This window comes from Diplotaxodon limnothrissa, linkage group LG18 (genome assembly GCF_057381915.1).
Source record: "Diplotaxodon limnothrissa isolate DT_005_m linkage group LG18, D_limnothrissa_male_GT1.1, whole genome shotgun sequence".
Classification (NCBI taxonomy): Eukaryota; Metazoa; Chordata; class Actinopteri; order Cichliformes; family Cichlidae; genus Diplotaxodon; species Diplotaxodon limnothrissa.
This window is the reverse complement of record NC_140613.1, coordinates 11,261,716-11,282,523: the sequence shown is the minus strand read 5'-3', so window position 1 is coordinate 11,282,523 and position 20,808 is coordinate 11,261,716. Positions and strand designations below refer to the sequence as shown.

Below are 20,808 nucleotides of genomic sequence, written 5' to 3'. Positions count from 1 at the left end.
GGAAGTTCCCCAGCAGCCTGAGCTTATAGCAGCAAAACTAATATGTGTGTTCTAGTTTCCCCATCTGCAGGTTTGCTAGGCCTCTCTTGGGTCTGAGTGGCATAAATGTTGTCATCAGTTGGTGAACAGGAAGCTCTAAGCAGACATCCATGTGCCTGCCACTTTTTGTAACCATGTGGACTTGTTCAAAGAGACTTTACAATGCACCAACCTACACCCTGTCACAGGGAAGTGAAAGGAGTCAGATAGGAATGAATCTGGGCTAGGGCCACAGTGTCTGTTTCCACAATAGAGTATCTTCAATGAAGGGATCGTTCACCTGATTTAGACCTAACTATATCCTTTATCAAAAAGCAAAATTTAAACTGACTTTCAGAAGTAGAAAGGAAGTCTGTTTTTCAAACCCAAACTGGAAGCTTGGTGCAGGAGAACCATATGTTGAAGCATCTGCCTCCCAATCTACCTTTTGCAAGCTTGAGGAACCACAAGTAGAGCTGCACACTGAGACCTCTGGTTTTAACAGGGAGGCAGTGAGGAGAAGCTAATCTGGAAAAAAAATATGAGATCTCTTTCTAGTCCCCCAAATTATAATATACCACTGCTGCTTGCATGGCTGCTCAAACAAATCATGCCTCCCTTTGCGGCCTGTTATTCATTTACTACTAGGGCAAAGTTTAGAAATGGTCCCCAGTTGCTTACTTACTCAAAATGGACTTCCAGCAAAGTGAGAGAAATGTATTAAGGATTCATTGCTGTGAAATGAAATGTCCCAGTCAGTGCAGTGTGTGTTACTCTTTTTGAATCTGGCTACATTTCAAAGAGCAAAAAGAAAGACTAAAATGCAGTAATTGAAGGAATTAGAAAATAAGCCTGTGTAATTTTTGGCTTAACTGGACAGCATGCTCATGTTCACTAATGGAAACTTGAGTAATATAAGTGAGCCTGAGAGGTGAGGTGTTGGAGGTGTCATGAAGTAAAGTGTCAAAATGTCCTCAGTCAGAATAATTGGACTTTTATTTGGCTAGTATTAGTTATTTTTTCATTGAACCAAACTATTATGTTCACAAAAATATGACATTTGTTTGAGTTGCTGTATTTATAGCCCTTATAAAGTTAATACGGCTGCATCACCACTACCAAGGCCTTTCAGGACATGCCAAGGTTTCGTTTAACTTCCCCAGTAAAACGGACTCGCGTCCAGTAGTCTAGACTTTGTGGGTTAATCTGAGGAGAGAAAGTTGGAGCAAAAGCAGTTCTCTCTACTAATTACAATACAATTGCCCTAGTTATAACATCAGAAGAAGGTTTGTAAGACAGGGCACAAGGTAAAAGGAAGTCTCCAGTAGCACAAATGCTTCTTAAGGGAGGACAGTTTGAAAGTTTTTAATTATTACAAGCAAAATACACACTCTGTGCCCATGAGCAAGTAAAAACGCTGACATGTTTGTTAATTTATCATGTCCTTCTGTTTATGTTCATTATATCATTGTACACAGTGAGATGGCAAAAAGAAGTGTTGATAAACACCAAACAAATGAAATAATAAAGTTCCCATAAGAGATATTTTTTATCAAACTATTAAATCTATCTTGGTTCTGCTATGTAGCTTTCATGTCTGCTGTTTTATCGTTACATTGCTCTTAATCAGAATATTGGTGTAAAACATGTTCATTTCAGCAATTTTAGGACTATATAAACTCTATTCATCTTTACTAATGTGACAGCCCAATATTTCTCTTACGTGTTCCACCTTTAGGGGGGGTATTCCCAGAGGATTTCTCTATAGTGTTTACCATCAAGCCCAAGGCTGGCCTCCAGTCCTTCCTGCTTTCTGTGTACAACCAGCAAGGCGTGCAGCAGCTTGGAGTAGAGGTGGGCCGTTCCCCTATCTTCCAATATGAGGACCAGCATGGCAAGCCTGTCCCAGACGAGTACCCTTTGTTCCGTTCCGTCAAACTTTCTGATGGCAAGTAAGTGACGGAGCGCTTTAACACACTAGAAGAGAAAATGTAGATGAAAGACTTTTGTGTCCCCTAAATAGTACATTTTCTATGCCACGTGCAGTTATCCCATTATCTCAGCAATATCTCAAAATCTGGAGTTTGTTTGTTATGGAAATTGTGAGGTTAGCTCACAAGCAGTACATTTAGGGTAATTTTTTCTATTTTAAAAGATTCAGGTTATATTTTGTGCTAAGCAGAACCGCTCTGTTAGTATTTTCTCAGGCACTCAGTGCATACTTAACTCTTCCAGCCTGGTAAACTGACACGCAGCTCTGCACATTTATTATCATCATATGTTGTTCAGTCATTAACACCATATGGAACAACTCAGACAGTAATGGCAAATAAATTGCTGGCAACAATTTAATGACAGCCTTTCTAAATTATTTACAGCTACACTGCTATACACTGATATGCAGTAAAGGACAGGATTCTCATAGCTGTCCAATGAAGCTGAAACAAATCATTGTTAAAAGTTGCCAGCAATCTTTCATATAAATGCCAACAGAAATGCCTTGCAGCGATTTCATGAGTTGTTCTTTGTTGGTGATAAATAGTGAAAATATACAGCTCAATCAATGTGGATCCATTCATAGGACTAGTCCAACTAGTTTGAAAATACTCACATGCTCTTCTGGCAAAAACTGAAGAATACTTTCATAGTTAACAAAAAAACAACTTTTGCATGTACTTCTTGGAAATTTATGCATAGCTCTCCAGATGCCACAGGGCAAATAGCACTGTGCCAGTGCAAGCTGGTACATTGATGCCAGGCTAGCTGTTTTATCCTTCTACACATTAGACTAAGTTAAGCTAAGCTACATACGCTCATTGGCCACTTTGTTCAGTGGACCAGCTCAACTGCTTTTGAACTTCAGCTAATCCTGATAAGCTGTTGAAGTTTAAAATAAGCATAAGAATGGAGAAAAAAGGCAATTTAAGTGACTTTGAGTGTGGTTGTAGGTACCAGGTGGGCTGGTTTGAATATTTTAGCAACTGTTGATCTAGTGGTATTTCCCTATATACAATAATCTATAGGGTTTACAGAGAATGGCCTTTGATCTGATTGGAAGCAGCAGCATCATTTACAAGTGTTGTTGCTGACCATGAGTATCCCTTTATGATCAATGTGTATGCATCTTCCGATGGCTTCTTCTAGCAGGATAGTGTGTCACATCACAAAGTTCAAATAATCTCAAATGATTTCTTGAACAAGTGAATAAGTTCACTGTACTGACCTAAAGATCTTAGTCCGATAGAGCATGTTTGGGATGTAGTGAAATGTGAGATACATATGATGGATGCTGTCCTAGCAATATGGACCAAAATCTCTGTTTTCAGTACCTTGTCAAATTTGTGCCTCAAAAGAATTAAGGCAGTTTTGAAGGCAAACGGAGGTCTAAACCAGTACTAGCTTGATCTAGCTAATAAGTCCTGTGACTGTATTTACCAGTATAATCATATAGAGCTTCATATCCAACTCCAGATGTGATAGCAAATACTGGTAAGCGTTTCCACTTCCTAAACTAAATGTTAACTATTCCCTTAGCCGTGGACTGAAGCAGTTTTCCTAAAACTCAGAGGGTCATTGTTGTATTTCTGATGTCCTTCTTTGTTAAACAGATGGCATCGTGTAGCTATCAGTGTGGAGAAGAAGAGCGTTACCATCATTGTGGACTGTAAGAAAAAGGTGACAAGACCACTCGCCAGAAGTGACCATGCCATTATCAGCACAGAGGGCATCACAGTCTTTGGCACCCGAATCCTAGATGAAGAGGTCTTTGAGGTATGACGGCCATATTGAATATCTTCTCACCTGAAGTATTTTCTCTGTGTGGTTGGTGGTGTTTATGTTGTGAAATTATTTTAAAGACCGTTGTCAAATTTGGGACTAATTTGTTTTACAGCAAGCTAGGTGATAAGACAAGAGAAACTTATACCATGTGGTGTGTGAATAGCTGCAAGCCTGTTGCAGTCATATTGTTGCTTTATTGCTTTCCTAGGCTGCATCTGGGCAGAAGACTTGAATACAGTTTTTTTTAGAGTATGATCATTTTTATGGAGTTATGGGTGTACAAAGTTTGCAAAGATTCAGTGCTATACAGGTAAAAACCTGCTTACACATAATTGCAATAGGAATGTCTTACATATGTGTAATGCAGACATTCACCAATAGATTGCATTCATTAAGCCTTGAAACTATTACAGAAAACTGACCTAGATGCCAACAATTTCTCTTTTCTGTTTAAGCTTAATTGCACGCACATTGTGAGTATTATTCTCAATGATTTCCATTTAACACTGTGACAATTGTAGTTTGTAATACTTAGAGTCCAAAAGCTTTAAGGCCAGACATTTTATTTGCCTTTCATTCTGTGTGCATATATATAATAGGGAATTTTATTGGCCAGAACAACAATATTGGCTTTGTATACTTGGCAAGAGCCATAGGCAATGTTATTATGAAGGCTACTTGCACAGTGTGCTACTCAATGTGTTTTTTTTTTCTCTCAGCACTAATTTGATTTGGATATTTAACTACAAAGGAAATAAAGGGGTCTGTTTGATGTCGACTGCCTAAACTATATTATGTTTTTTTATGAATTAATTGTGTCACAATTGATCAGTAACTGTGAGAAGCAGAATCAAAATTAAGAGGACAGTGATAAAATGGTTCTGGGAACTGGTAACTTTGTGCTCAGCAGCAGATGTGAAATAAATGATGGCATGAAACGCATTAGGCTTGCTTGGAGGCTAGCTGAATGTAGAATGCTTGCTAAGTTCGGCAGTCAGCAAAAAGTTTGCTTCTAGGTCAGAGATGCCTTTCCACAGTGAAACCACTTGAAATTGTGATGTTGCTTCTCTTCACTTATATGTTTTTTCCCCATGTCGATTTACAGCTTTATTTTTATGCATATGTCATTAACTATAATGAAATAAATTAGTTTTAGGTCATAATGAATGAATGAATTCCAAAGTGATTTCTGGTTAATATAATTAAGGTGAATAAGATTAAAGGGGATAAAGTGAAAACTTACCACAGTCATTCTTTTCTGTTTTTAAGTCTGATTTAATAGTTCTCATTTGGCTTGCGTGAGTGTTCTTTGTTTCAAAATACAATAAGCTAAATGATATTAAATTACAGAGCAATGTAGGATGCGCTCTTTGTAAAACCTAGAAAGAAGAAAATGATTCCTTGTGTTCCAAGACGTTTTTTATGATTTGCAAGGTGTTTTTGATCAGTGCATCACACAGTAAGCTCCAGCTAGAATTGTATCTTAAGCTGTAATTATTTCCACTTCAAGTGTAATAACACAAGACGTGTTGATTTTAAAATTGCTACTTGTGGGCAAGCTGCACTGTTTTTGGAAAAAATTCTTACTGGCCACAAAGTTGTTTGTTAGCATATTCTTATAGATAAAAGCCTGTTTGAAAGTATATGAAAGCCATGTGCTATGTTTAGAGTTTACTCATTAAGTTATGCATTGGGATTCTTTGTAAATTTACAGCTGTTATAGGCATATCACAGAATACCTTGTAGGCTGCGGAAACTTTCCGGACTATCTCGATAAATGTATTGTGAAAATTTGAAACAGCTTTGCAATCAGCAGACCAGTTCTTTCATAGTCTTTTATATATAAAATGTACTCATGTTAAAAATTTGTGGAGGTACACCAAAAATGATGTTTTCACTCTAAAATGTTGAATTCATTTCAGTTGGATTTCTATCTGACTTGATTACATAGCTGGTGGAGAAGACATTGTGTTTTTTAAAAAATGCTTTCAGTCTAAGAGGTGCCTGATAACATTCATGCCTGTATACTGAATACAGAGCTATGAGTCATTCACCTTAGTGTAGCGTGACGGCTGGGAGTAAGAGTTACGCCTGACTTGCTTTGACGTTTTAAAGGATGCCTACCAAATCCTCTAAAGCTTCAGATATAGATAAATTCATTAATTAACTTTCTCGAAGTTGCTCCACGTGTTTTAAATAGATCATTTGTTCATAAAGAAACAGAATGTAATTTGTTTCCATTTATTTAAAGTTCTATTAAGCTATGGTGTCCACGTTTTGGTCTCACACTCACAAAAAGTGGACACCATAGACTTAGTTTACTTAGTTTACCTGCAGCAAACCTTCAGATAGGTTAACAGATTTGATAATATGCAATTCTAAGAAACAATCTTCTTAGACTGAACAGTCTTCTTCAATCTAAAATACTAATTGTGGCTGGTGAGCAAAAAAAGCTTGTGTTTATGTGTAATTACACTATGATGCTTTCTCATTCCAGTTGCTGTGAGTAGGTTACCTTACTGCAGTAGATTGCATAAGCAGGTGTCAAAGCTGGAAGCGCACCGAAGAGTGAACGCTAGGGGAAAATATGATCAGTGTGTGCTTAGTCTTGGCTAGGATTGCACAGCTGTTTAAGAGATATGCTCACTGACCGGGTCTCCAAATGCCTTTCCCCCCCTCTTTCTTCTTTGAAATAAAAGCCACAAGATATTCAAAGTAAAATCATCTCCTCTTCTTGTTTTTATGCAAATCGACTTTTCAGACTTTAAAGGATTCTTTGTTTGTGCCAGATGTCTGTCTCTGTGTTTACGTTTGTGTTGTTTTGTGCGAAAAAGTGTGAGCGTCCATGTGTGTATGTCGGAGAGAGAGAGGCGGAGATGGTTTGTGTATGTGTCTGTCATTGCTGCACAGGGACAGTGTTTCATTCCAAAACACTGTCCCTCAAGCAGGACAGTCCTTGGCAGGGGAATATAACAAGAGTCTGATGTGCTCTTAGCCTTAAAGTGAATCATTGTTTATGATTGGCTTGAGAGAAGTTGAGCGCTGTGAGTGTTTCTCATCTGCCTCAGTCATTTTCACCCTCTAATATCTGTCACAAAATGTTTTGGTAAAGATTGTGTAATAGGAATGTTCGTATTTAATGTCAAGGTTGATGAGAATGTCATCAGTCACTGCTTATGTTTTTTGTTCACTGTGATTTGTAAATGAGAACATTTTTGTTCTGTAGCATTTTCCCTATAAATTAGCCCTAGTTACATATATAATTGCATATAGTTCAGTCCCACCATTTGTTACCTTTGTATTTTGAGCAAAGTAATAAAAAAGAACTGCCTGATAGAAAAGAGCAGATCAAGGAAAAAGTGACAGAGAAAGAAGTGAGGAAAGTGTGGGCAGACAGGCAAACAGATGGTTCAAATAGTTCAACGGTTTTGTGAGCTACTGGCAGGCCAAATGTTTTAATATTTGAAGGGTGCAAGACATTTGTATGCCCCCAGTGCTTGAGAAGAAACGTTATCCCTGCGCTGACCACAGTGGCTGCATTTGATGAAATACTGTAAGAAATCTGGAGAGTATTATACACTTTTCCTCCTTTGTGCTACTTGGTTAATTGTTGTACTTGTACAGTTTTGAAATTCCATTTGTGTATTGGCTCTTTCAAGATGTATTCCCTCCCCAGAGTTTGGAAAAATAGGCGTTGCATATGATCAGTATGCCAAGCTTGTTCAGAGGTATGTGTGAGAAGTTAAGTAAAGAAAATACTCGAGTGAATTACTGTGAGAAAAAATAAAATAATTATATGCAGTGTCTATTTAAAATGCTTTTTTTAATTTAAAAAGCTAAAACATCTGCAATAACACCTATGCACGATGGACATGGTGCCCTCAGAGGTTCACCTGCTGTTTTATTGAAGTTTTATTTATTTTATTCTACAAAGTAATTCCAGTGAAAAGTTTTATTGGCTCAGTGAAATATTTGGAGCACCCCAAATTTTATGTTAAGTAAGGCTAGCTGTTAGCTTACATAGTGTTTTCATAACTATGTGTTCTCTGTGTATTAATTTTCCCTCCACAAGTTAAAACTACCTGGTATACCTGTCCACAGGCAGTAACATTTAGTGCCATATTTACCTACTTAGTTGCTGTCATAGAGGAAACTATGGATCATGTCTTAGCACGCTTACAAGGTCAAGTCTTTTTGTGTAAGTGATTGAGCATATGGTGGCAAATTCCGTTTTCTTGGTCAGTCATTCTCAATCCCAAAGACAAAGAAAAATAACCTGTCGTTATATTGACTAATCAGAACAGATACCAGACTACATCACACTACATTCACATCTTTATAGGACAGGTCTTTTTCTCTGGCAATAACTCATAAATTAAGTTGAATTAAGTCTATGTTTTAGGATTGCAGTTCATTCTAGTTTTCATATTTTTAAATACTTTAAATACAAACAGATTTCTCTTAGAAACTGTGGACATCCACCTTGAATTTAATATCCTGCACAGCCTGACTCAATGTCATTTTATTTAACCAATTGCAGATATACACAGTCTGCAGGAACAATAATCAAGGCAGTATTACGGTTAAGAGTAAAAGTCTTCACAGTCTTAAAAATATATGTGAAATGAGAATGAATAATGTCTAAAAGGATGCACAATGAAATTAAATAAATAATGAATGTTGAGACTTATGGATGAAGAAATGTGTGCTAATTATCAAATATCATCACAATCAACACCATACCTGTGTTAAAAACAACGTGCTTTATGAAAAAAGACAAGATATTATACAAAAGAGTAACAGTTTAAAACTTCAAAGCAGGGTAAAGCATTAACATAAACAATTAAAAACAAAAAAGATTTCTGAGGCAACATAAAAGGGGCACACTGATTAAAAACATTTTAAATAATGCAGCTAATATTACAACTAATTGATACAAACCCATACAATAAATCTGAGGTTTAAAAGGGACTGGAAAGAGGCCAATCTTTAGCAGGAGATAATTCAAGATGTATCTGTAGCACCAAACTTTATGGGGAAATATAGGTGGGTGTCATCTGCATAGCAAAGAAAGTCAGTTTTAAGGGCTAACATTTCTAGGAAAAGTAAATATTTCATAACAAAAAAAAGTAAGGATGGGTTTTATAGATAAGAAACAAACCGTCCGCCTGCATGTAATTTTCCATGTGCAGTTCTTTTTCCTTGTTAGCAAGGGCGACTACTTGCAGCAGATGTTAGAATTCCCTGGTCATAGACCCAAGGACATCTAAGAGTGTCTGTCTTCTGTTTTATCCCTCTTTGCTTAAAATCAAATGTGAAATGTGCACATTTAAGAAACAAAACAGCCCACATTTATTTTCCTTACTCTTGTGTAAATATTTAGTGAATTAAATGGTTTTCCTGTGCATTAAAGATAAATTTGCAGAGCTTTTCTTTGATTAGTGGCTCATCCTTTTTATGTCCTGCTCTTTGGTTAAAGTTTGCTGTGAAAGCAGGAGATGACAGTTAACATGTGTCGAGGCTGTTGTTTTACACACATGCACATTGTCCGCGGATCCATTCATTGATTTATTCTAGTGTGGCTTAGACAGATGATTCATCCCATTATGTCCATGCCAACTCTGAGGAGATCCACACCATTGCTGTGGATCATTCCTATAACTCTGAGGAAGAACTAAAAAATGCCAGAGAGCTGTGCAATGCAATACAGACACTAACATCAACAAATGCACCAAGATGAAGACAAGGAATAAATCCAGGGTGGGGTAGAGCAGGAGGGCAAGGAATGAGAAGCTGATTGTGGAATTTGGGGGTGACTGAATCACTGTCAGGCTTCATAAATGGGCCAAGTGTGTGTGGTCTTTTGAAAATCCCTGGGTGACATTTTTGGACTCGTGCATATTTTCTTGTTATAGTAAATATATTGTTGCCTTGTCCAGTGCCAAACTATGCTTAAGTGAAGGAACTGGAAAAGCATGAAATTGAAAAGTTACTGTCTACTCATAGAAGAAAGAGGAAACAGAAAGAAGTTCTGCTAAAATCAGTATGTCTGTGTTATTAACGGTTCTATCTTCTACCATTGAGTTTGGATACATTTGTAGTAAATTATAAAAAGAACAAGCAAGCAGCTAGAGTATTAGTTTGAGGGGGGACTTGTCATTGTAGCTTTTGTTGTTCCTTTCAGTCAGTGTTACAGCAGGTGCAGGTAATCTCTTTCTTTCCTATTGCTTTACCAACATTTACCACCATCTCTAGACAGGTTATAGTCTTTACATGGAAAATCTATGTATGCATATGGAAAGATGGATTTTCAAATGAGTCATAGGCAAACATAATTATGATAATTGTAGAATAAATGGCACATATGCCATTAACATCCTTTCATTAAGCCATATGTCAAATTTATTTACGTATGTTAGTTGTTGTTGTTTTGGTTGTTTAATAGGCTGTTGAAATATACTGGTCACATATGATGGGAGCACAGGGCGGTTAGTCTCTAATGTGTTCCAGAGATCTAAGCTTATACAGATGTTGCCTCTTGTAATTTAATGCAATGTGCATGTATGTGCTTCCTCTTTAGGGGCCACCCTGTTTGTGGCCTCTCTTCACCTTCATGCAGCACTCAGGTTATGTTCCTTGTTTGTTTGTCCACTGAATTTCTTAGTCCATGTGGATTCTGAAAAAGTCAGCTGAGGTGCCCATATGGTAGATGGGTATAGATAGAATGCTTCATATCAGTAGTAAAGCAGTTCCTGGTTTAGAAATTCCTTCGGAGACGATCATGGAAAAAGAGCCTTTGGCTGATGAAACAGTTGGGAGTGGGGATCTAATTTCCTTTTCCAAAAGCTCATGAAAAACAGACAGCCTTAGATAAGTACAGGCCTTGGTTATTTATCTGCTGTGTAAGGGGACTTGCCGTCCCTCACGGCTGAATTGGAGGGGAACTGTACAATAGCTCTTTTTAAAAGCTTACAGACTCCCCTAAAGCCTTAATTAATAGTCAAGAGACTACTGCCTCTGGTACTGCACAACATCTGCCTTGTTGTTTTATTGTCACATTTTATTATCACTGTGCTGGTGTAAAGCTGAAGAAATAGGTGTATGCTACATGGGCGTTAACATTTGGTTTCTATTTGTAATTGTGGGGAAAAAAAGACAAGAGAAAGAAACGTTAGTGGTGTCTGCAAAGAAGACTCTCTGAAAGATTTGACATTAAATTTGTTTTTCTTTCCTTTTTTTCAATAAGCTTTATGTGATTGACAAAAACAAATGACTGAAAGAAAGGGGATTATTGATTGAAAAGGTCCAAGATGTAATCCTGCAATGGGAAATGTGAAAAGCAAAATCTTAAATGCAAACCCCATGGAACATTAATTTATTTAAATTCTCTTCTGTGCTGTTTAGAGACCTGGACAATACAGTTAAACTTAGTGGGCTGGATTCTGGATTAAATGAAGATAGATTAGGCTACTGTGCTAAGCTTTTTGTTTCCAGCTGCAGATGGGAAGTGGTCTGTTCAGCTCTTTTTCATGCCCCTGACTAGCTTCTACTCAGCAGTGTCTGAGGCTTCCTGGTATTGGAGCTATTTGCCAAACCAAACTAGAAAAAAGCTGCTTTCGCAGAAACTACACTGAACTAAATAGCACTACTGACCAACTCATATAGTATTGTGAATTAACAATCAACAGAACGTTTATGTTGAGGGATACGCAGAATAAAAAAAAAAGTCTGGTAATTGAATTTGCAGCAGGGAAACGTGCATCCTAATTCGTGACTCTGTCATCTTAAAACTTTGTTGACTTGTCTTTTGCTGAAAGTCTTCTTCTCCTCCATTTCCAGGGTGACATCCAGCAGCTGCTGATAGTGGCAGACCCCAGGGCAGCCTATGACTACTGTGAACACTACAGCCCCGACTGTGAAACCCCCAACCATCAAGACACCCCACAGGCTCAGGAACCTGAGTATGAGGTCAGTACTGGGGTAGCTTTAGAAACAGAGATCAGGTGGGAGCACTATCTCCTGCTTAACTGAAGCAAAAAAGAAAAAGAAAGCTGGGAGAGAGGAGGGGGAAGTAGGGAGGATTTTATAGAGAAGAGGCAGGCAGAGAGAAATATTTGTGGTAAGCGAAAGAATTAAGGAAACAGGAAGGGAGGAAATATGTTAGTAGTAGCAGGAATTTAGAAACAGGGTTTTATTCTTTGATGTTTTTAATAAGAGAGTCAAAGATGAGTTAAAAGGACAAAAAAGGAGACTGGGATAAATGACATTTAAATTTGTAAAATGGGAAGAATTGAAAGGCTGGGTGTAAGGTGTAATTACATACCAGGTGTCTGTGCAGTTTTGTATACTTGCCCTGGTTTAATGTAGCTCAGTTTCAGTCTCTGAGAAATAAACCAAAAATAATAATAATAATAATAATAATTTCAGCAATTTGTGTGGAAACTTTTTACAAACAGTCCTCCATGAATAAGAACGTACGTGCACGGGTTTCTGTGTCAACTCTAAATCTGTCATTTTCTCCACTTTGTGTTTTACTAGTGGAAACATGCTGACATATCAAAATACATGGTTTAGTTTGAAATGCAAGTTTTATTACCACTGGCTCCCAAATACCACTTAAGATAAGATAGAACTTTATTAATCCCTCGGGTGGGTTCCTCTGGGAAATTCGACACTTGTTGTTTCTTTAGCCATATTTCTTAATTGAAATACAGTGCTTTGTGTCAGGACTTCTTTTTTTTCCATCTTCATTTTTTTGTTATTTTGCTAGTTCAAGCTGTTCTGCCGGCTGACATTTTCCTTCAGTATTTCACTAAATAACTGATGAGCTCACACTGGAAACCTTTCTTTTTTCTCTGCCACAAAGTCTGAGCCCACTTTGGAGTGGCCCCGTGATTTATATCACTAACGAGTTCTGCAGGCTCTGCCCAAACTCCCAGGGAAATTTAAGCTATCCCTTCCCCAGCTAGACTTCCAGTACCTGGAAAAGTCGACTTTAGATTCTTGGTTTTTAAGAAAAAAAAATCAGGAGCTGGTTCTCTATTCAGAAATATTGGCTGTAGAGTGGGTATGGGTCTTGGAAAATGTTGCTTCATCATCAGGTTAGTTCTCGGCAGCAACACAAGGAGCTTGTCAATTCAAATAGACAGCAGGGAATGTTTTGGCTTTAAAAACCTTGTAAATCTGGTTTATTCATTGTTGGTTTCTGTACACTTATAACAAGAATGTTCTTCCTTCATTCCAGATCAGTATTTTAAAAAAAGTTATGTACTCATGCACAACTGAAAAACATTTCCTGAAAATGACAAATCACTGTTGAAAAGGATATTTTTGTGATCTTTTAGCCCAAACTGTTACATTTACCTTTGTTAGGTGAAATGATTTTGTCCTGAAGCAAGTGGTCATGAACCACATGTTACCAGCTTGGTTAAAAGAGCAAGCGGAGTGATGGAGAAGGAAGCTGGGGGGAGTGCTCTTTTTTATAAGCACCCCTTAGTATTTACGTCTTTCATCCATGCCTGTGGTGAAGGCCTTCAGCTCAGCCAAGCACTTCAACACCATAAATCTTTATAAATTATTTCTTCATTCTCTATCTCTCCCTCTCTTTCTCTCCCTCCCTATTTCCATCTAACCCTGTCCCCCCCCCCCCCCCCCCCCCCTCTCTCTCTCTCTCTCTCTCTCTCTCTCTCTCTCGCTCTCTCTCCCTCTCCCTCGCTGCCATTTCAGTCAGTCTGGCCAGAACTTCTCTCTTCTGTGACCTCTCCCTCTCTGGGCTGCTGAACGGACGCCAGGCCAGCCTTGCAGCAGGCCGTGGCTCTTTTATTGTTTTTATGAGCTTAGCAGTTGTCCAGGGACTAATATTTATTCCTGCGCATAGAGTGTAGCATTAGGGGCTAGTCTGGTAACTTAATCTACTTTGCCTCTGTTTTGACAGTGTTAGGACAACTAAAAGTTTTCTTTTTTTTTCTTTTAAAGGACTACAGTGACTCATTTGCATAACACTTTGTTGGTTATGGGCAGTATCACAATAAATGCCCATTAAATGGTGATTTTAAGTATTTAAACATATAATACACATCTGCTTTCTTTGGTCTAGGGTTAGATGAGAAGAAGCTAGAAGTAGATAGAAGTCTGCTCTTTTTACTGTAAATATGAAGTTAAAGCCAAAAGATGATGAGCATAATACATTTTAAAGATAATTTAGACCATATGATTTATTGATTTGTCTTAAGTCAGCCAAGATAAAAATGTTTCCTTGTTCCTTGAGTGTTTCTCCTAAGCTAAGGCAATTTTCTCCAGGCTGCAGCTTGATATTTAATGACAAGCTTTAAGAGTGGCGCTCATCTGCTCCTCTACCTCATCTTAAGGAGAATAAGATAAATTTGACTCAGTCTTGCAGAGTGTATATTATGATATTTCCTCAGGTTCAGGTCAGGGCAGGTTGAATTAATGTTTAAAATGTATATAAACAGCAACATAATGCACACATCACCATTATCACCATCTGAAGTTGATGAGCACACATTGTTCAGATAAATGCATTGTTTTCACGATGACTATTCCAATACCCCAGTGGGTGTGTGAGTGTTTTTCTTTTTATAGGAGTCAGGTTTTAAAATAGAGGAACAATGGTTTTATCCCCTGCTGCTCTATCCTGTATGCTCCCCATAATTTACCGTCTTGCGGTGATTCTGTACAGCTTGAGTTTTGTCTTTTAAAGAGCCACTAATGAAAGCCGCCAGCAATTGTTGGCATTCAAATTAAGCGGCAGAAGCAGATACATTTTCACTGGCATTGCATTAACCTATTAACCTCCTGTCAGCAGCAAACAGGAATTTTAATTGTTGTTTGCTTGCTTATGTTCAGGAGGGTCTCTCAGAGGAAGGGGAAGGATAAAGGAATGTTCCATTCATCCATGTGCTAAAGGATTTCATTTCCTCATATGGATGTAAAATCTCCCCTAACATCAACCAGCCATTGCTATTTTTAAAATAGCAAGAAGCTATATATTTAATGTTTTGTGTGGTTTAAGTTTGGATTTTAACCAGTTTTGAGAAGCATGAACGCTTACTTGCCATGTAAATGAAGTACATTGTCTGTAAATGAAGACATCGTGCTGCTTTATTTACATGATCGCACCAACTAATTGATTGTGGATGCCTCTTCTTTTTCCTTTTTTTTTTTTTTTTAACAGTACCCTAACTATGATGTCTATGACTACAGTGAGGGAGAGATAACCACTGACCCTTCCCCTACTGAAGCAGCCAAAACTCAGGTAAAACTTGACAAGCAGTTATTATGGGTGTCACCAAGAACGACATATATGTATGGTTTCCTTTTTTCCCTTATTTTTAGTTTTTCATCGTCTCATTTTTGCCCTCTCTGTCTCTGTTGGTTGTATTTCTTGGCTACATTTCTTTTATTGGAGCAATTGTTAGTTGCTTTTATTGCTCATTATGATACATATTCTGGATATACTTAATTCTGTAGCAATAATTTTCACATGTCTATTACAATCATAATTATAAAATTAGCTCTCTTTGTGTTTCTTTGTTTGAGAAAGGGTGTGCTAGAGGCAGATGAAGACATCTACATCACCAAGATTGGTGATAATTACTGTATTTTACCCGTTACAAACCTTCCCTGTGTTGTTCTTGCTCCAATTTCAGACAAATGTGGGTGGAGACTATTATACAGGTGAGTATGACTACACCGTAGTGGATGGAAGTCAACCTGAGAATCCCACTGATACTGCAGGACAAGGCGAGGTAACTTTTTAAAACTGCTTATTTTTAAAACCCTGAGATTTTAAAAATGTTTGATAACTAAGCTATGGGAAAATGTCCTGAGGTCTATATCTTATAAAATTACTTTAATTCTATAACCATGTTTGATCACCATCAGGAGGTACAGGCACAGTGAAAGTTATTTCTGGATACACACATGTCAAATATGGTCATTCCACACAATATGATGCTAGTTATGCAAAATGTTTATTGTGCTGTACTTTTTGCTTTTAAGAGCAATCAGCAGGTTTTAACGAGGAACCTTGGAAAGATTACCATAGATTGTGGTGAAGAGCTATTAGAAACTTCTGGGAACTATCACGGATTTCTACGTAAACTTGTTTGTGACTGTACATAATTAGTGGTTGGTTGATAATCTCATTAGGATATTAAATTTAGTGTTACCTTAAATTTTGGTTTTATTAAATTAGATCAATTTCATAACCATGAAAGTGTTTGTTAAAATAAGCCCTGCAGGATAAACTTCCTCTGAATGTAGAAAATTATCTGTGTGTCATTGATTTGAAATTTAACATCTGGATTCCAGTTTTGTTTCAATTCCTGGTAAATGGGTTTAAAATGAAATGCTAGTAAAACCGTAAGGCATCACTGGCAACAAGACAGATTTTTATGATCATCTTTGGAGGTCACAATCCAACATGGCATCATTAACATCAAACAGCCTACTCCACTACTTGATTTCCATGAGAAATAGCCTCCATCAAACAGAGTTTGAATAAAGACAAAAGCAGGAAAAGTTTGTCATTTAATGAACTGTAACCAATGGAAAATCACTACACAGGCACATCCCCTATATTTCTTCCATAGTCTGAATTTGGCAGATCCTGTTTTAATTTGTGCTAAACCATCACACAAAACACAAGATAATGAGGAACATTTGGGGGTTCAACCAAAACAATATGATACTGTTCTCTGGCAGCCAAATGATCGCTGATTGCTTTGTGTGTACCTTAAGATAGACAATGCAGCTTCAATTAGCTCAGGACTCAGGTTAATTTAAAATGATGGGATGGTGGAGTATCCGAGGGAAAAAAATATTTTGTAGGAATGCATGCCTAAATACTGAGGACAGCGGTGTAGTCGACAGACAATGCTAAAGTACAAAAGCGTATTGGTGGAAACTCCTGTGCTTATGAGATGCTTGGATATTTTCCCATTGTGTTTGACTGTGACTGACATCAGTGCAGTGCTTCAGTTTCTGCGCTTACATTACTTTTTACTGTTTTAGTCCTGAGTTATTCTTCATCGGATCAAAGTTCTTCAAAATATTTGTATATACGCATTTGCATTATTATTATTAATTGGATTAAATTATTGTTTTTGTTGTCTAAATTACCCCCTTTTTTGTTTTGTTGTTTTGTTGTTTCAGCTTTTAGTTTGAATCATATTGTGCCTATGTGATTGGTTTTTAAAAAAAATATATCAGTTTGAAATTACTCCAGCTGTTTTGCAAGGAATAAATAATTGCTATATTGATGATATATAATGTAAAATATTGGTATATTGATGTGATTACAGATGTTAATCTTAGTAACATTGCTTACTAACAATACACATGTGGATTTGTACATTTAGCTGTACCAAATTAGACATGTGTGTAGAACTAACTAGAAAATTAGTTGCCATATAGTACTTTTGCTCAAACAGAGTGCTTATTACTGTTTTGACTTTGTAAAACACATGAATAATTGTCATTGGTCCCATGGTTTCATTTCACTAACCAAACCTTGTTGTTCCTTCTGTTTGCATTGCCTTGAATGATCCCAGGCGTACGTAGAGGAAATAGTGGATGATTACATCACTGGTGTGGAACAGGTCGGGGTAGATCCCACTACTGGTGTGGAAACTGCTGCCCCAGTGGACACCCAGGAGAAGGTGGATCCAGGGACTGACGTGTATGAGTTTAAGGAATACGACCTGAATGCATATGGCGACAAAGAGTTTACAGAGAAGCAATATAATTATGAAAGCTATGATGAATTCGACTACAACGCCAAGCCTACATCTGTACCACATGAGGAACATGTTGGCCCTGGTGCTCCAGCTGAAACAGATATCAAAGAGAGCAGTGTAAGTGCTGGACTGCTTAGGAGTCATGCTGAGAGGGATGGGGGTCGGGCATGGAGGGGGTAGAGGTGGTGTTCAGGAATGTGGAAGGATGGAGAATATGTTGATAGCATTTGTTTGATGGAGTATTCTCGGTGCCCTTTGTGTTTGTTGTTTCTAATGTTAGCTTGGATCGTTCTGCCTACTCAGGGACAAAACTTAAATACACAAGTAGAGCACAAACACACACCTTGTCTTTTACACATAAGCAGATGTTGACCTTCTATGACCTCTTGAACTCAGTGACCTTGAATGTTTACCAAAGATGCTTTACACTAGTTGTCACACCAATTTTGATTTTAGATCATACTGTGTAGTCAGTCAAAATCTACAAATATGTCTTTTCTTCATTAAATCTGTCTAGATCAAACTATAAAGCCAGACAGAAATTGCTGACCTAGTGTCTATTGTTACTTGTTTCCAGCCCTGTACTTTGCCTCAGGATTCTCAGTATCAGGAAGTGACACAGGCTCTGTCTGGATCTTGGCTTGGGATCTGTCTCCTTAGGTTCAGTCTTAACTGCTCAGTTTTTGCTTTCCACTGCACAGTCTCAGCCTTTCTCTATGACTTTCTCATTAAGTACTGGTTTCCTCTTTAGGTTGAACTGTACAATCTTGTGGGTTTTGGAAACACTGTGGTTGTTTCTTTGTGAATTCTTCTCATGTTAAGTCATTGTATGGATAGTGTCAGTTAACGACCTCTACATTCATGCTCAGTAGGGTCTTTTTGGGCAGTTCCTGGCTTTTGGGATAACTAATAAGTAGTAGTCAGACCATATCCTAAATTATAGCTTTTTGCAAAATGACATTTGATATTTTTTTTTCCAGTAGAAAAAAACACCTTTTTTTGCCTTGAAAAAATATGCAGGACACTAGTCATCATTTTGGTAAAGTTTTACTTTTTATGGGCAATTTTGTCACTATTTTAAGTATAGGAGGCTTCAGGCAAGACATCTGCTGTTCATTGATATCACAATTTGCATTTTTGTTCTTTAAACCACTGATGGTCTGTCTTTAGAAACAAAAAGTCAAGCTTTTGTTTCTATTTTGTAAAGAAATTCACCTGGTATGTCCTATGTCTTTAGGTGCATGGAGGTCAAAGGTACCTGGGAGAAAAAGGAGAGAAGGGCGAACCTGCTGTCATAGAGCCCGTAAGTGAAAAGTCTTTCTCATCTTTCTCTTATTGAGAATAAACCTTTCCATTAAAGGTTCAAGTTAAATAAATAGGTACATACTAACTGAGTAAAATATTTAAGAAACAAACATATTGCTAAGAATAATTTAATTGTAGAGATCCTAATACTCTAATACTCTACACTGGTCTGTGTCTGGTACACTATATTTTCTTTGTTATTCTAACCAACATATTTTTCAGACAAGTAGCACATTTTCATAATTATTCTCAGCCTACTTTCATATCTATTCACTATGTTACTTGCACGCAGTGATTTATATGTCACAATCAAATTATTTTGCATATTTTTTTAATTGTTTTAGAGGAATTTCATCAGATCACAAACATCTTTCAGACTTGATTTACTCTTGTCTGTGCCTTAATTTACTTCAGTGCAAAGTAACTTTAGCTGTTTGATTTTACTTAGGGCAGTGGCAGCCATGGGTAGCTTGCCTTCTGGAGAGATTTACATATAGGCTGTATATACAACCACAGTCACATAAAGAAGTCCCTCAACCTATACAGTTTAAACAGGCTAAACAGTGTCCAAAATAGCAGCAGTAGTTAACATCTCTCTTCCCATACTGTTTGTACCACCACAGGCTCCCATTCAAGTATTTTGACCACACACACACATTTAGAAGTATCAGATAACTAGAGCACTGGTCATTTAGCTATGAGTAAGATCCTCAACATCAAACAAGCATGTCTCCTATTTTTTGCTTCACTCTCCATTGCCTGTGGGCAACAACTTACAGGATGCCCTATAATGCTACTGCATCCACTTTTTCCTTTTTCAGGGGATGCTTGTAGAAGGACCCCCAGGAGCCCCTGGCCCAGCAGTGAGTATCACGTTCTCCCACACTCCTGTCTGGCTTCCACAGATGGAGAACAGCTAAAGAAGGAAAAAATGTCTTTATGGAAAGAGCGTCAGTCCTGATCGCCAGTGAAGCTTGAGCTGGGAGAGACTGTCAGAATGTGTACTTGTGCATGAATGTGTGTATGTCTGTGTCTGTGAAATGCAAGGGGAGGAAGGGGGTATGAGGCTGTTTCATTTTGAGGCTTATGTCTTTCAAACCAGTGTCTTTGCTTCTGTCTTTGTTGGCTTATACATATAAAGCGTTGGATAGACTGACTGTGGTGGGAATGCTGGTTAGCAGTAGCTTGGATAAAATGCTAAGTGTATCCACGTCTGGTTTCAGGGTGTTACTGGTAACCCAGGATTGCAAGGTTCCCCAGGTCCACCAGGAGACCCTGGTCAGAGGGTGAGTGAAGGTTGCAATAATTGTACAACTAATTAAAGATGTATTTGAAAAGCTTTTGTTTTCTCCTTGTTATAAAACCTTAAAATACACTTGTTGTTAAATTAAAGATAACATATCTGCACCTTTGACTAGTTATTTACAGAGACGTTGTTATAAAAATATTTAAATTTATTACTTTATTTATGTTACATTGTGAAAATATGGTAATCTAAGCTCTAGATAGCCATTAATTCTTCATGCGGGATAATTGGGTTCAGTACAATAAAAAATGTCCCTGTGTTTGTTATCCTTCTCTGTTCTTCTCTACTGGAAAGCTGTGGAGCATAGTTTCAGTGCCATGGAATGAATAATACCATTGGACACAGCTTGCTACTGCGGCAGTAGGAGGGATTAGTGAGGAGTGGTGCAGGGAAATGAGATGCCCATAAACTGTCAATATAGCAACAAAGAAAGGTTCTGAGAAGTAGGCCTGGTATGCTTAAGGATTGGTGAGAAATGCAAGGAATTGGCTGTAAAATATGTAGAAGCATAAATTATCCCCAAACATTTCTTTTCTCAGCCACGTGGCTCATTTATTTGATTGATTGGCTGCAACATAATAAGTGTCTGTCCCCTCCAGAAAGCTGGAGCTCAGCTTGCATTTTTCCAAATGTGATGAA

The 20,808-nt window shown here is 37.7% G+C and overlaps 1 protein-coding gene across 1 annotated transcript in view; it reads left to right on the top strand.

Annotated features, from left to right (window-relative positions):
- The window catches only part of LOC146613147 (collagen alpha-1(XI) chain-like), a 79,164-nt gene that overhangs the window by 8,164 nt on the left and 50,192 nt on the right, over positions 1 to 20,808 (top strand). The window contains exons 3-11 of the mRNA XM_085377148.1: positions 1,757 to 1,970; positions 3,627 to 3,789; positions 11,638 to 11,766; positions 14,993 to 15,073; positions 15,468 to 15,566; positions 17,373 to 17,675; positions 18,796 to 18,861; positions 19,685 to 19,726; positions 20,087 to 20,149. Coding sequence (XP_085233274.1) covers positions 1,757 to 1,970; positions 3,627 to 3,789; positions 11,638 to 11,766; positions 14,993 to 15,073; positions 15,468 to 15,566; positions 17,373 to 17,675; positions 18,796 to 18,861; positions 19,685 to 19,726; positions 20,087 to 20,149 — 1,160 coding nt within the window. The remainder of the gene's footprint in view (positions 1 to 1,756; positions 1,971 to 3,626; positions 3,790 to 11,637; positions 11,767 to 14,992; positions 15,074 to 15,467; positions 15,567 to 17,372; positions 17,676 to 18,795; positions 18,862 to 19,684; positions 19,727 to 20,086; positions 20,150 to 20,808) is intronic.